General features: G+C 49.6%; 3 protein-coding genes across 3 annotated transcripts; 1 reads left to right on the top strand and 2 right to left on the bottom strand.

Annotated features, from left to right (window-relative positions):
• Positions 1-819: 819 nt before the first annotated feature.
• Positions 820-2,356, top strand: PC9H_006892 (uncharacterized protein; the record flags this gene model as incomplete). The annotated part of the gene is made up of 7 exons (XM_036776431.1): positions 820-912; positions 976-1,335; positions 1,388-1,620; positions 1,678-1,830; positions 1,890-1,943; positions 1,997-2,135; positions 2,198-2,356. The coding sequence occupies 7 exons, from the start codon at positions 820-822 to the stop codon at positions 2,354-2,356; spliced, it is 1,191 nt and encodes a 396-aa protein (XP_036632450.1).
• Positions 2,357-2,584: 228 nt separating this feature from the next.
• Positions 2,585-3,117, bottom strand: PC9H_006891 (uncharacterized protein; the record flags this gene model as incomplete). Its single annotated transcript, XM_036776430.1, has 2 exons — positions 2,585-2,648; positions 2,699-3,117. The coding sequence occupies 2 exons, from the start codon at positions 3,115-3,117 to the stop codon at positions 2,585-2,587; spliced, it is 483 nt and encodes a 160-aa protein (XP_036632449.1).
• Positions 3,118-4,387: 1,270 nt separating this feature from the next.
• On the bottom strand, positions 4,388-6,226 carry PC9H_006890 (uncharacterized protein; the record flags this gene model as incomplete). The annotated part of the gene is made up of 11 exons (XM_036776429.1): positions 4,388-4,807; positions 4,864-4,944; positions 5,008-5,099; positions 5,154-5,259; positions 5,312-5,401; positions 5,455-5,521; positions 5,578-5,691; positions 5,743-5,795; positions 5,849-5,933; positions 5,991-6,140; positions 6,189-6,226. 11 exons carry the CDS (start codon positions 6,224-6,226, stop codon positions 4,388-4,390), a joined length of 1,296 nt encoding a protein of 431 aa, XP_036632448.1.
• Positions 6,227-12,941: the final 6,715 nt, after the last annotated feature.

Genomic DNA, 12,941 nt, shown 5'->3' with positions numbered 1-12,941 from the left:
TGGAGAAAAGAGCGGCTATCACCATATGCGAAAATCTCAATCTAAGAAGGGAACACACGTTAGCTCGAGCTGAACAGCATCATACAAAGCTGAGCGCTCGTACCCAAATCACCAATAGCCTTTGCTGGAAACATAGAGGTCATGTCAACAATCTACGGGCGGATTCTGAACCGCTCACTTGGGGGTACACGTCAAGATCTTTCCCAAGGAAGGGTTCCATTCGTTCAACTGTGAAGACGGAAGAAAGAGCAGTGAGATGTGGTGGCCGTGGGAGCTCTCCCTTTGCACTCGGCCCGAAGGTAAGACATGCGAAGACCTTCACGGATGGAGGCTTGATGCTGTTCTGAATCCTGATACATAGCAACTCTATGTAACTCCATGGCCCTTACGCATGAAGCTTCAATCACGAGATGATGCCCGAGCTAGCCATGCAATCCCGACTGCTGAGGAGCTTGTCACAATGCAACTAGCATTAGCCCTCGGCCTACGCACCGTATGGACCGACACAGACATCTTCACTGTTTTTGTCGGGCAGCAAGGAGTCCCTTTACCTTGTCAATTAACCTTCTCAACTTGAGATCTCCGAATCACATGATCCCTCGGTACAAAAATCAAGCTCACGTTGGTTCACGACAGGTACAACCATCAAGCAACCTGCAGGATAGATTTTCGCGATGCTGAAGGAGCCATTGACACTACACAGGGTAGCAAACAGAGACTAAAAAAGAAGGCACCACGTCAAACGAGCTAGGACTATAAAATGCTTTCGAAGTTCAACGACGATGTACAAGGACCCCATTCCCTCACTGCACACCAGCAATGGCCGCCCTTTTCGCGAGCTTTGTAGCTTTCGTGACCTTCGAAGTCGCTGCAGCCAGTAACTTCAGCCCATCCTTGCCCCCTCAATCAGTAGTCAGTCTCTCCAATTCTTTCTTACGCACAAGCCAAACACTAAGTACTACTCTGGGGCCCCAGTTTATAGATACTCGTTCATTCACGGTGATAGGGAAGAACGGGACATTCCGCTCTTCGACGTTCGAGACCACATTTAACCCCACTTCTACGGCGCCACCTTTCTTCCAAATATTTGACAAGGGATTCATCAAGGTGTTGGGCTCTTCGCCGTCTTTCTCTGAAATCGCATCGACTCCCGGGTTCAACTTCGCCCACGAAGCTCCGATATACGTACCTGAGACTGACGAGCTCTTCTTCGCGAGCAAGGATGGTCATATAGGCGAAGGGGGAAACAATCGCGTGAGCAAGATCAGTATGGCAGAAGTAGAGGCTGCCTTGAAAAAGAACAGCACCGGTGCCTTCAACGTTACGGTGACTCCCGTTAGTCCACAATACGTTCCGCATTCAATCAGGGACTTAGGGATTAAATTAGCTCGAGTTATCGGACACCATCCAAATGACGAACGGAGGAACTGGACCTTTCCGATCTCAGCTGTTACTAGCCAATTCAGGCCGGGGACCACTCCCGCCATCCATCGCACTCGTGAATCCTAAGCCACCATACAACTCGACCATACTGCTGGACAATTTCTTTGGCCGCCAGTTCAACTCACTGAACGACGTCAAAGTCCATCCAAGCGGAAAGATATTCTTCACCGACGTGAAGTATGTTACTGCCACGATTCCACTGCCTACCTTTAAGTGTATTCACCTTGGTTTTAGCTATGGTTTCTTAGGCGGGTTCCGCCCCACATCTTTGATGCCTAATCAAGTGTACCGCTTCGACCCAAATACCGGAGTGGTCCGCGTCGTGGCTGATGGCTTCGACAAGTGCAACGGACTTGCCTTCTCCCGCGACGGGAAAACGGCCTTTATGTGAGCATTTGAGGCCGCTCAATTTCGATAGCGAACCCTGATTCTATTATCCTTCCAAGTTCTGATAGCGGTGCAATTGGCGGTGATGCTACGCAGATGCAACCCACGACTTTGTAAGACATGTCCGCTAACCACCACCTCTCGACTCAATTCATTTTACAACTAGGTACGCGTTTGACGTCGACTCCACTACACACGCCTTCAAGAACCGCCGCGTCTTCGCCTACGTTGATGCCGGAATCCCCGATGGTATCCAGCTAGACACCAACGGCAACGTATACTCTGGTGCTGGCGATGGGGTGCATGTACGCTCTCCTTCTCTGCTTTAGACGATAACACTATTGCTGACTCTCACACTCTGATATAGACATGGGACTCCGAGGGAACACTTCTCGGGAAATTCTTCCTGGGCAGCACGGCTCCGAACATGGTGTTTGCTGGGAAGGGGCGGCTCGTTATTTTGGCAGAAACCAAGATATACATGGCCAAGATTGCAGCTAAAGGATTCGACCTGGGAGGAAGGTAGCAAGTTGAACAAGTTGCGTGATTATGTACAAAGTGTTCAAATACATACCCCTAAAATCGATACACAGTGTAACACGCAAACTATTGACGGTATACGACAATAAGCATTCTATAGTTCGCAATATGTACAAAGTAAAATCCCTGGATTCGGAACTAAAAATACAGACCCCAATTATAGATGGCTACGCTTAGAAAGACGATTATATATCTTCTAACCCCCTAGTACTCATTAGTCGTCGATGACCGGTGACCCCCCGATATTGCCTAACTCATAATCTTGATTTTCTCGCCTCCTGCGCCCACGAACATGACCGTGAGGAACAGCAAGCTTGCGAAGACGAACCAGCTCCCTACAAGCTTTAGCGGGAGGCCCCTGACAAGCCTCTCGTCCTCCGCTATGCTACATTTAACACCGTACTCGAGACAGATGTCGTTGGTCTGCAATTCCCATGGCTGAGAGGGAAACGGCAGGAATTTGGAGTCAAATGATACGCGCGGACCGCAGGGGAAGTACGAATCGTCGTACGCGCCGATGTGGACTTGTTTATGTTGTGGGGAGGTGCATGCTGATAGGGCGTGGGAGTGGAGGCGACTGATGAATTCGTCGAGCTCTTGGTATTTGTGCTTGTAGGAAGGAGGCTGTCCATGTGCGGGGTCGCCGACTGCAACTGGAATTACGGCGTTTACAGGGGACGTCTGGTCAACAGACATGATTATTTGTGATGATTTCAAGCGCGAGCTCGAGAGGAGAGTGGTGGGCATGACTGTACAGGTGTCTGGGATAAGGCACTGGGGCGAGAGGATTGGAGTATTGCATCGAGGACAAAGCGCGTTTTATAACTTCTTCAGTGTCGACCTCTACGGTTGCGTCTCCTTTCGCATTCTAGGTCGGTCCTTTGCAACATCCACATGAGGGAAGATAGGAGGGACGTGTTGTGCATCCGCGACAATCCAGGCGATGGTGTTGATCAGAGATAGAGGACCTGAAGTTCGGAGTCTTGGACTTGTTCACGATCGCAACCGCAATTCACCTTCGTGATACACCCAAGCACTAGCACTCCTTGAAGACCCCTGAGTGTATTCTAAGTCAGTACGAGGGTCTAGCTGCTAGCACATCGCTTGTGTTGGTTCTCTGGAAAGAGTGGCGAACGACGATGTGATTGGTGTATGGACGAATGCAAATTGCCTATCGACAGCGAACGGGGGAGTAAAGGGGGCATGCTGAGAGTGTCAGGGTGTTGGTGTTCATTGTACATATTGGGTACCTTCCGCCCGCCAGGCGTTCATGCATCAGGGGAGAAATGCCGTCCAATATCCCAGGCGAGACTGGCGCCTAGGTCACTAACGTCCGCGCAGACCCGATAGTTGAGTCCAGATTGCTAGCGGAAGACAGTGGTACGATTTCAAAGGCTTTGAGCATCCGGTGTTATTGTTTGTCAGTGAGTCGAAACCTAGTACACCGGCCTCTAAGCTTTTAGTACGACCTTGAGTGAGGCCATGGCCACCCCCCATTGCGCCCGTGGTGAAAACTGCCTGGGGGCTGCACTGCACTTTCAAAATATATGGAAGGTCAGCTAAGTTGCAAGCTTCAACCAAACTGGCGTCAAGGTCACCTCTAGTAGGTCGACTGGACTGAACGTTCTGCCAAGACGACATTATATATATTCAGCGTTAGGCCGACATTTTATGGTGAGCTACCTGACAGATGGAATGAATTATGTTCGAGAAAGAACAACACATGGACGATTTCGAAGTTGAGGCGCTGAGGTGAAAGTTTGATTGATCATGTGAGGAACTTGAAGCGCCTCTGGGAGTAGGGGCTAGGAGAGAGAAAGACAGTGGAGTCTCCTAGTAAACAGCGAGTGTAATTATAACATTAAGTACGAATCACTACAACATCACTTAAGTTACAACAGGGCGCGACATAAAGCGCTTGTTCTACCCCTCGACATCACGTTTCCCTAATATCTAGTAGAAGAACAGGGTATAAATATACATACAATCGAGTACAAAAGAACGAAAGGGATCCCCGTTATATCTGCTTCGTAAATGCATCTTGCTCCGCCTTGTCCTTCCTCCGAGCCTCTCTCATTCGGCTTTGAAGACCTGGACCAGTGTCCCGCCTTGCAGCTTCTTCATCGTAGTTGCTAGGTGCTTCTTTGTCTTCGCTATTTGACGATAGATCGACGTCAGAGGCGAATCTTTGTTGACGGTCGGGATGGTCAGCTTTGCTATCTGTCATGGTGCCGGTGGGGTTCGCTTCGTCAGATTCCCCCTTTCCGGTTGCCTCTGGCGGAGAGAGGATCGTCGATAGTTCTACAAATACTTCTGGCCGTTTGACTTGCCCAGGTCTTGAGAATGTGGAACCTTCAGTTTTCGTCCCCGAGCTCGTCGTCGCGTCGGAACCGTACATGACATAAGAGAACAGTGCCCGCATCCCACGGACAAGAGCCTGGTATAGACCATTAGTACACCGGACGGAAGAACATTCGAGGGACAATCACATACTGGATCAGTGATGGCAAGCAACGCGTATACGATAGCACGACCTCCATACAAGATATCGCTCAGCAGAAGAACGTTATAGTCCTAAAGGACGAGAAGGGTGCATTAGGGCCTGAACGCTGAGAACACTGACTTGGCATGGCTTACCGTTTGATCATGAATCCCGCCGGACAAGGTCGAGTGCAACGCCGTGACGACACTCATTAGGTTAACACAACACGATGCAACGGGGTAGAGTGCTACGGAAGAGAAGTCAACAACTGTATCGGAGATTACCAAAGAAATGGATCTACAAATGCGGAAAATGATATGTCTGTGTCTGTTGGCATGCAGGACGGCTGGCGAAGATGATGTGTCGGAAATCGTCTGAACAGGGACAAATACTCTCCGACTGCGAGCCTAGATAAATATTTGATAAGTCGAAGATCGTTGAAGGGAGGCCCGAACTGACGTTATGCCTCATCATATATATAAGGACGACGGCCGAGCAGACGACTTCACCAATGACTGTGAATGCCGTCCATCCCATTTGCGTCGTCATCTGGAAGTTATTGATGAGCACACAGAGATATTGATACGCCGCGGGCCACGAACCTGCCAGATGACTCGCTCGTGCAAGTCGGCGTTCGTGTACCAGCAAACCCGTTCTAGAGGGTCCCAACTACAAGATTTATGGTCAATAGGTAGAATGATCGAAAGGATACACGCTGGACTCACCCGTATTGATGGGCAGCATAGGGTGGGACCGTCAGGGCGACTGATATAAAGGCAGAGACCATGAGGTAGTATTTCTCCATTGTCTGACCATTCCATCCGTGGACAACGACAAGTCTATAATCCTCTTTAGGGCGAACAGAGAGATTGAGGGAGGGTGTTGCTTACTGCAGATTGAGGGCGATGAAAAATAGGAGACAACTCGAGAACTGCAGAGTTAACTTATGACAATAGATCAATACTTATAAACTGGCAACCAAGTGATTTGGCTTACCTGCAGAACGAAGATCGAGAATCCGCAAGTAAAGCCTGGACCTGTCTCCGTACCGCCAACCGCACTCGCAATCCCGAATATCATGCTATTTGGATCGTCATCAGCATGCGTGCAGTTGAAACCAGATGAGCTATTGACGTACTTGGCGAAGAGAGCGTATACAACGATCCGGAAGCTAACACGATCGAGGTATGATCGGGACCGAGGGTGTATCCCCACAGCGGCAATAACCAAGAGGACAAGAAAGCAAAGACCTGCGCCAACAGCTGAGGGGACGGCCCAAAGCCGGTTCCTGCAGAAATAAGGAGATTGCTCACTCCTAAGCAATCAATCTACTTACGAGATAACGCCCATCTCATGAGTGAACTCGAACGTCATGGTGAATCGGGTCCTCGGGAAACGTTTAGGGAAGAGGGATGGCGGAGAAGACCATTCGAATGTCTGCTCTCATAAGTAGTTCTGCATAAGAGCTGTTTTCTGCAGCAAGTCAACATCGGTGCAGACTCTGGATGCACCGCCATCAAAAAACCCTGGTGGCGCCTATCACCACGGGGGCGGCGGATTTTTTAAATCATGCCTGTCTGACAGTCTCTAACCTGCTGTCTGACTTGTTTTACCCTTACCATCTAATCTGGCACGCCGATCGCACCGTTATCGCAGACTATCAGTCCATTGGATTTGAGCGGTCCCGTGGCTGAGCATCCTTGGACCTACCTGTGGCACGTTTTTCGACAGCTTGGTCTGGGGTCAAGAAGGTTAGACTCCTCTCGACGACACCTGCGACATTCATCGTGATAGAATTTTCGGGCAACAGGGCCTACCGAGACCCATCTTGGGGAGGATTGAGGTACAGGACGGTAATTTCCGGTGGCCATGTACTGACGCACGTCATGGGGATTCTTGGGTATCTAAGTGGTAAGTTCGTGCCTCTTGACTGCGACAATAGGTCACATATAAGCGCTCGTCTGTTCAATACGTTCCAAGAGTCGCGGATGCTGCCGTGACACAAGGAGGACGAGGAGGAGGGGACACCTGGGGTACCTACTGTGTGCCTACAGCCCGAGGCTCTATACGAGGCCCATTTAACTTATCTAGTGCACTTTCTGATATATCCAGCGCGTGGCCATAGATTAATCTTTGCGGATGGCCAAGTAGAGTCGTGACATGTCAGACGATAGAATAATAGTCAACGCAGATCAACCAAAGAGGTACAAGTTTAGGAGGCGGCACTCACCTAAAATCAGGTACATATAGAGTACATGAATCAATATGGGGGCATCATGATTCATGATCCATCCCTGATCTCACGACCACTATCTCGTCAATGCTCCGCTCGCCACCGGCGATCGCTTTATGAATGGCCCCGGTAAGGGTATCAATATCGCTGCAGAGTATATTCCACTGAAGAGAGAAACAAATCCAGTTCAGGCCTCAGAGCTTCGACAAGAACTAACCATCACCTACTCTTGAAGCGTAGCTGTAGGCTAGAGGATACAAGCCGTTAAGTTCAGATCAATGCTCATCTTACGGGATCAATTTCACTCGTGATCTTGTTGCGGACGAATGCGCAATAGGGAGTTGCCTCCGGTGGATTGCGGCTCCGGTCTCCCCTGAGACTTATGATGAGAGGCCAATCGTCGACCGACAGTCCCTGAAAACAGATTCAGTACGGAACAAGCCTTTCATATCCCTCACTCTTACCATGATATAATGCACTGCGTTCCTTCACAACCATCGCATTCATCGGCAACGGCGGTATTTCGTCTCCACTTGAGCAACGTCTGACCTGGGTACTAGAAACCCTTTCCCGCGGCCTGACTTGCTGTGAACCCCGGTATCAATGATTTAACAGAGGACGAGGGAACTTTTGGGATGGTGGCACTGTGGCGGTGAGTCTCCATCACCTCGTACGTCTTAATTACATACAGCTCAATCCGTGGCGCTGACTTTTGATAGAGGCCACAAACTTTGATAAAGCTCGCCAGAATGTTGACAGAAGAACGTCCAACACCAGTGGCATATTCAACGTGATGAGGACGAAGGACGCCAGGTAACGATCATGAAAAGAATCATGTTGAAGTTTGAACTCGGGCGCTAAAACCCCAATTCGCAGGGCGACTACTATGTAACTTCAATTGCCTTGTGATTTTCGATGATAGTGACCGTCCAGTCCTTGAACTTTCCTATTCAGTTTGCAGTCTACTCAGTAACTATCTACAGAAAACGCGACAGGACGCGTCCAGCTGATTCTTCGTCGTGAAGGACGCGAACAAGCCCAAAGTGCTCGCGCGCCGCCGAAGCGACTTTATCGACAGGACGCCGCCGACAGCGACAGCATCAGAACGAAATATGAGCACCGATGCCTTCCAGGCAATAATGGATATGGACACATATATTCAGGTGAGTCGTGGCCGAATTATCTCCAAATTCGTACCGACGTGACCTGATTCCTTAGGAAAGATTTCTGTTAATATGGGTATTTGCACCATCGTCGTCTGCTGCTTGTATTTATGACTGATGAAAGACTAGATTCAAATCTTTGCATACGGTGAGTCTGCTTTCCTGCTAAGAATGCAGATATTTTGACCGACGCGAATTCGTTATGCAGGCGTGTATTTCGTTCTGTTCGGCATATGTATCCATCTCTTTAGGAATCCAAGAAGAAAGCCACACCCTTGGGTTATCATTGCGACTGTACTTCTATTCTTTCTCTCGACGGTTAAGCTAGCGTTGGACCTTGCCTCCGTCGTAGTAGCATATACGGATGATGTGAGCTCCATTTTCGACAGTTCTCTCGACAGGGCAGGGGTCTATATATACGTTTCGGCAAGGTGAGCATGCACATTCGATTCATACTATACTTAGGATCACTGAATTTCCGCTTCTCAAGTGCCGTCTCTGATGCACTCCTAGTAAGTATCCAGCTCAGATAACTCGTACCCTTGCTTATGCTTATTACTCGACAATCTACAGATATATCGGTGCAGTATAATATGGGAAGCTAGGAAATCAGTGCTTGCCCTGCCGCTCCTTCTTGCTGTTACGTCGGCCCGTGAGCTATCTCCCCCTTCCAACACCAACTATCATTGTCGTTTACACATACTTCCAGTCACAGGCTATACCTCACAGCTTTCGGGATCCGTGTTTGTCATCCTCTCTATGATCACCAACATCACAGTCACTTCTTTGATAGGCAAGCCTCTCATTCGACTATGCTCTCCCAGAATTGCACTTATGTCCCCTCGCAGCCGGACGAATCTGGTGGATCAGCAGGCGTCTCCGTGAATTTCTAGGCACTACGTACACCGAATATACGGCGGCAATGGCAATCATGTAAGGTCTTTCCCCCTCCTACCGGTTGGCATGGAATAACACAGGACGTGGCGTGTGACAGCATCGAATCTGGCCTACTTTGCACAGTTTCTACGGCCGTATTCACAGCGACATACAATGTCCAAGTTGCACGGTGGGCGGCTTATTATTTTAGTTCGCAGGCCATTGTACGTAACTACTCTGTGTGTTGTCCTACTACTAAAACTGCTGTGTGAACAGGGGATCGCTCCTACGCTCATACTCGTTCGGGTAGGGCTTGGAACGGGAACTTACGAGGAGACTATCAAAACACTGGAGTTTGCGAAGACGAGGCAATCGGATCCATGAGTGAGTACTAATATCCCCTGCTGCTTGTCCAAATTCAACTATCACCGTAAAAGACTGTAGTTGTCCGCTGACGACTGCTCTGCTCAGACAGAAAAGAAGACACCGCTAGAAGTGAAGCGCGGGTCACTCCCATCCCATTATACTGAGTCGTAAATCTAGGTTATAGCCAGATAATACCGTACCCCAAGAGAAAGGTGCCTAGCCAGTAATCATAATATACAACAAGTCCAGTTCTCAGCCCAGGGTATGGCGGACCCGGCCTGGCGTTGGAGCTGTTGGCCAGTAGACACCGTCATACCACTACGTCCAAGTGCTACAGGTCAGGTACCCCAAGCCACCGATAAGACATCTTCACAATAGTTTCAACCCCACATGTCGTGCCATGCATGTAACGTTTGAAGGATCATCAGGTTCGGACGATGTGTCGCTGTTGACGACGAATACAGGAGTTGACGAATTGACACCGTACGACTTACCGTACTGGGCAAGTACGAACCCGCTCGTTGGCAGCTACACACGGTGATGAGCCGAGGGAGTCGGGATTGTAACTCGCCGCCGACGCAGTCCCGTCTATGTCCCCCTTATCAAACAGCTCCAGCATGTCTACGGGCCCTCGTCCCACATAGTAACATCCACCGTTGCTCGCTTTCCTCCCTTACATATGTACATTTATCCTCAACGTGGCTCGGGAGATTGCTGATCCTTGGCTCTAATAACACTCTTCTGCGATGCTGTCTTGTAAATACATTTTTGTCGACACACAAATACCTTTTCTAATCTATACAGTAGACTGTCTCTTCGAGGTCAACTCCAGTGTTTTCAGACTCTCCTCGTACGTCCCCGTCCCAAGCCCAACTCGGACAAGTATCAGCGTTGGTGCAATTCCCTATTGACCAACAGAATCAACCTTCAAGACAATGATCTCCCTACAAAAGAGTGCTCACAATCGCTTGTGAGCTGAAGTAATAAGCCGCCCATCGTGCGGATTGCTCATTGTATGTTACTGTGAATACGACCGTTGAGATCGTGCACATTAGCCCAGATTCGACGCTGAATAGCTCCTGTTATCTCGATACCCAATGACGGTCGACGCATGGGATCCTTACATGATTGCGATTGCCGCTGTATATTCGGTGTACGTAGAGCCTAGGAATGCACGAAGGCGCCTGCTGATCCACCAGATTCGTCCGGCTAGAGCCATCAATCATCAGGTGTGGCTATGGCCGAGGGTAATCGAACTAGTTCACCTATCAAGGCGGTGACAAGTGTGTTGGTGATCATCGAGAGAATGATAAACAATGACCCCGTATATTGCGAGGAGTAGCCGGCAACTGTTGACATAGAGTTGACACCCGGGCACCAGCGTAAAGTGCAGAGAATACACGCACTGGCTGAAGCGAAAGATAGGAGGAGTGGCAGAGCAAGCACGAACTTCCTGGATTCCCAAACTATGGCACATCGATATATCTAGGGTCGAGATGTATAGGCACAACTAGACAAGACGGCTAGGTTGAAGACCTACGAGAAGCGCGTCGGAGACAGCACTTGACGAAGTAAAGCCATGAAGTCAGCGAGCGCGCAACGGATCACGGTACAGGGGCAACCTTGAGGCCTGACAAGTCGCAGCGAACTCACTTTGCGGAGACATATATATATACTGCCGCTTTGTCGAGCGACCGATTGAACGAGGAGTCGCTCCCAATTGAAGCGAAGGCCTGAACAACGGATGCTTGGTCTAATCCGAGTTTGATGGTCGAGAGTACGAAGAGCAGGACGGTCGCGACGATAACCCAAGGATGAGGCTTTGTACGATTCCTGAAGAGATGGAGACATATAGAAAACAAAACGGCATATACCCCTAGGGCAACAGTATGAATTAAACGATGCAGCTCCGCAGCAGTGACCGAAAAGCAGATTCACCGTAAGCAAATATTTCCACCTAAGAGGTCTCCATGAGTTGTGGGGTATCCAGACAAGGGATATGGAAGATACCCATATGACCAAAATCCTCTCCTATGGGGGGTTGAGATAATAACTTCTTTAGTAGTCCATTCAAGCTAGATCATGAACATACACAACTCACCCTAATGTATGTATCCATGTTCAATATCGCACCGAAAGCAAATGTTCCAGGCTGCATCATGTCGTACTGTGAGTCTCTTGATGACTTGCAACGTCGTTGTTTAACAGCATGAACTGCAGAGTCCTCACGTCGTGTCGATGCAGGAAAGTACAGGAAGGCCGCCGAGACAGATTAGATTAGTGAACCTTCGGGCCGCGGTCACGTGCTCAGTTACGGGCGTCTCAGATCTGCCACTTCTCTGTTCCTCCCAAGTTCCTCCCCCACCAAAGACCACGGCCCGATAAATCCAAGCCCATGCATTCCTAGGACTATCGCGTTGGTTTCAAGTCGATGTCGCCACGGGGATCGCGCTGGGGCGCCACGGACCCTCATCTGAGGGCGAAAGGAGTCCGCGTTGTCAATGCGACTGTTATTGTTGAGTCGATTTGATTGTCGCTGAACGTGCTGTGTGGTTGGCTGGATACGATTCTCGGTAGCCACATGTGCCTTTAGCCCACAGCAGCACCTGTGTATATCGTCGCGGAGCGCTGGGGAATTGTTTAGCTGTGGAAGGGGTCGTACTGTAAGTCCTCGTGGGCCATAAACACTATAAACGCGTGTGCCTGCGTTCGGCCGCATGTGTCGACGTGAGGCCCCTCGTATCCGATGAAGGGTCCTCTCTACCGGCGGCATGTGCCTTCGGGGTGAATGAACCATGTCAATGTGCAGCTGCCATCTATCCGAGGTTCCGGGAGGTGCAGTTGCGAGACTTGCTCATGCTTGATGGACCCGCTGGTCCATTTCGGAGCGGCGTTCAATATATATAAGTTAAGTGGTCCGGTCTAATCGGGCAGTTAGTAATGATGGACTCATTGAAGAAAGTCTGAGTCGCATTGTTATTGATCAAGTGGCACGTACTCACGATGCAATGCCCCCCTTTCACCGCTGTCAGTCTGATGTAAAGCCATCTGGATGTGTGGGTTTCATTCAGGCAATAAGCCGGCTCGAAGACTCATAAACCCCTTTAATCTATTAACACTCGTTTAGGCATGCTTATTTCGTCAGCTTCGCTTTGACTGCATCCTGATCCTGACTACCGCACAGGCTACCGATACCACAGCTCGGGGGGACTTGACCTCTTCGTAGTAAGTTGGCACCTCGACACACTTTTAAACCCACACTGGCAGCACTCAAAGACGCATGAACATTGTGGGCTGGGCATCAACATCCGGAACGCATCGGCTACAGACAACGGTCTAAGATGCATCCATTTGTCGCAGTCGAACACTAGACCCCAAAGTTACGGTTGACGCCGGCGTCCATTCTGGAAGATGCCGAGAATATTACTCCAACGACACACACTCTCTCTTT

The sequence above is a fragment of the Pleurotus ostreatus genome (assembly GCF_014466165.1).
Source record: "Pleurotus ostreatus strain PC9 chromosome Unknown scaffold_4, whole genome shotgun sequence".
Lineage (NCBI taxonomy): Eukaryota > Fungi > Basidiomycota > Agaricomycetes > Agaricales > Pleurotaceae > Pleurotus > Pleurotus ostreatus.
The sequence above is the reverse complement of the archived record's forward strand: the minus strand, read 5'-3'. Positions and strand labels throughout refer to the sequence as shown.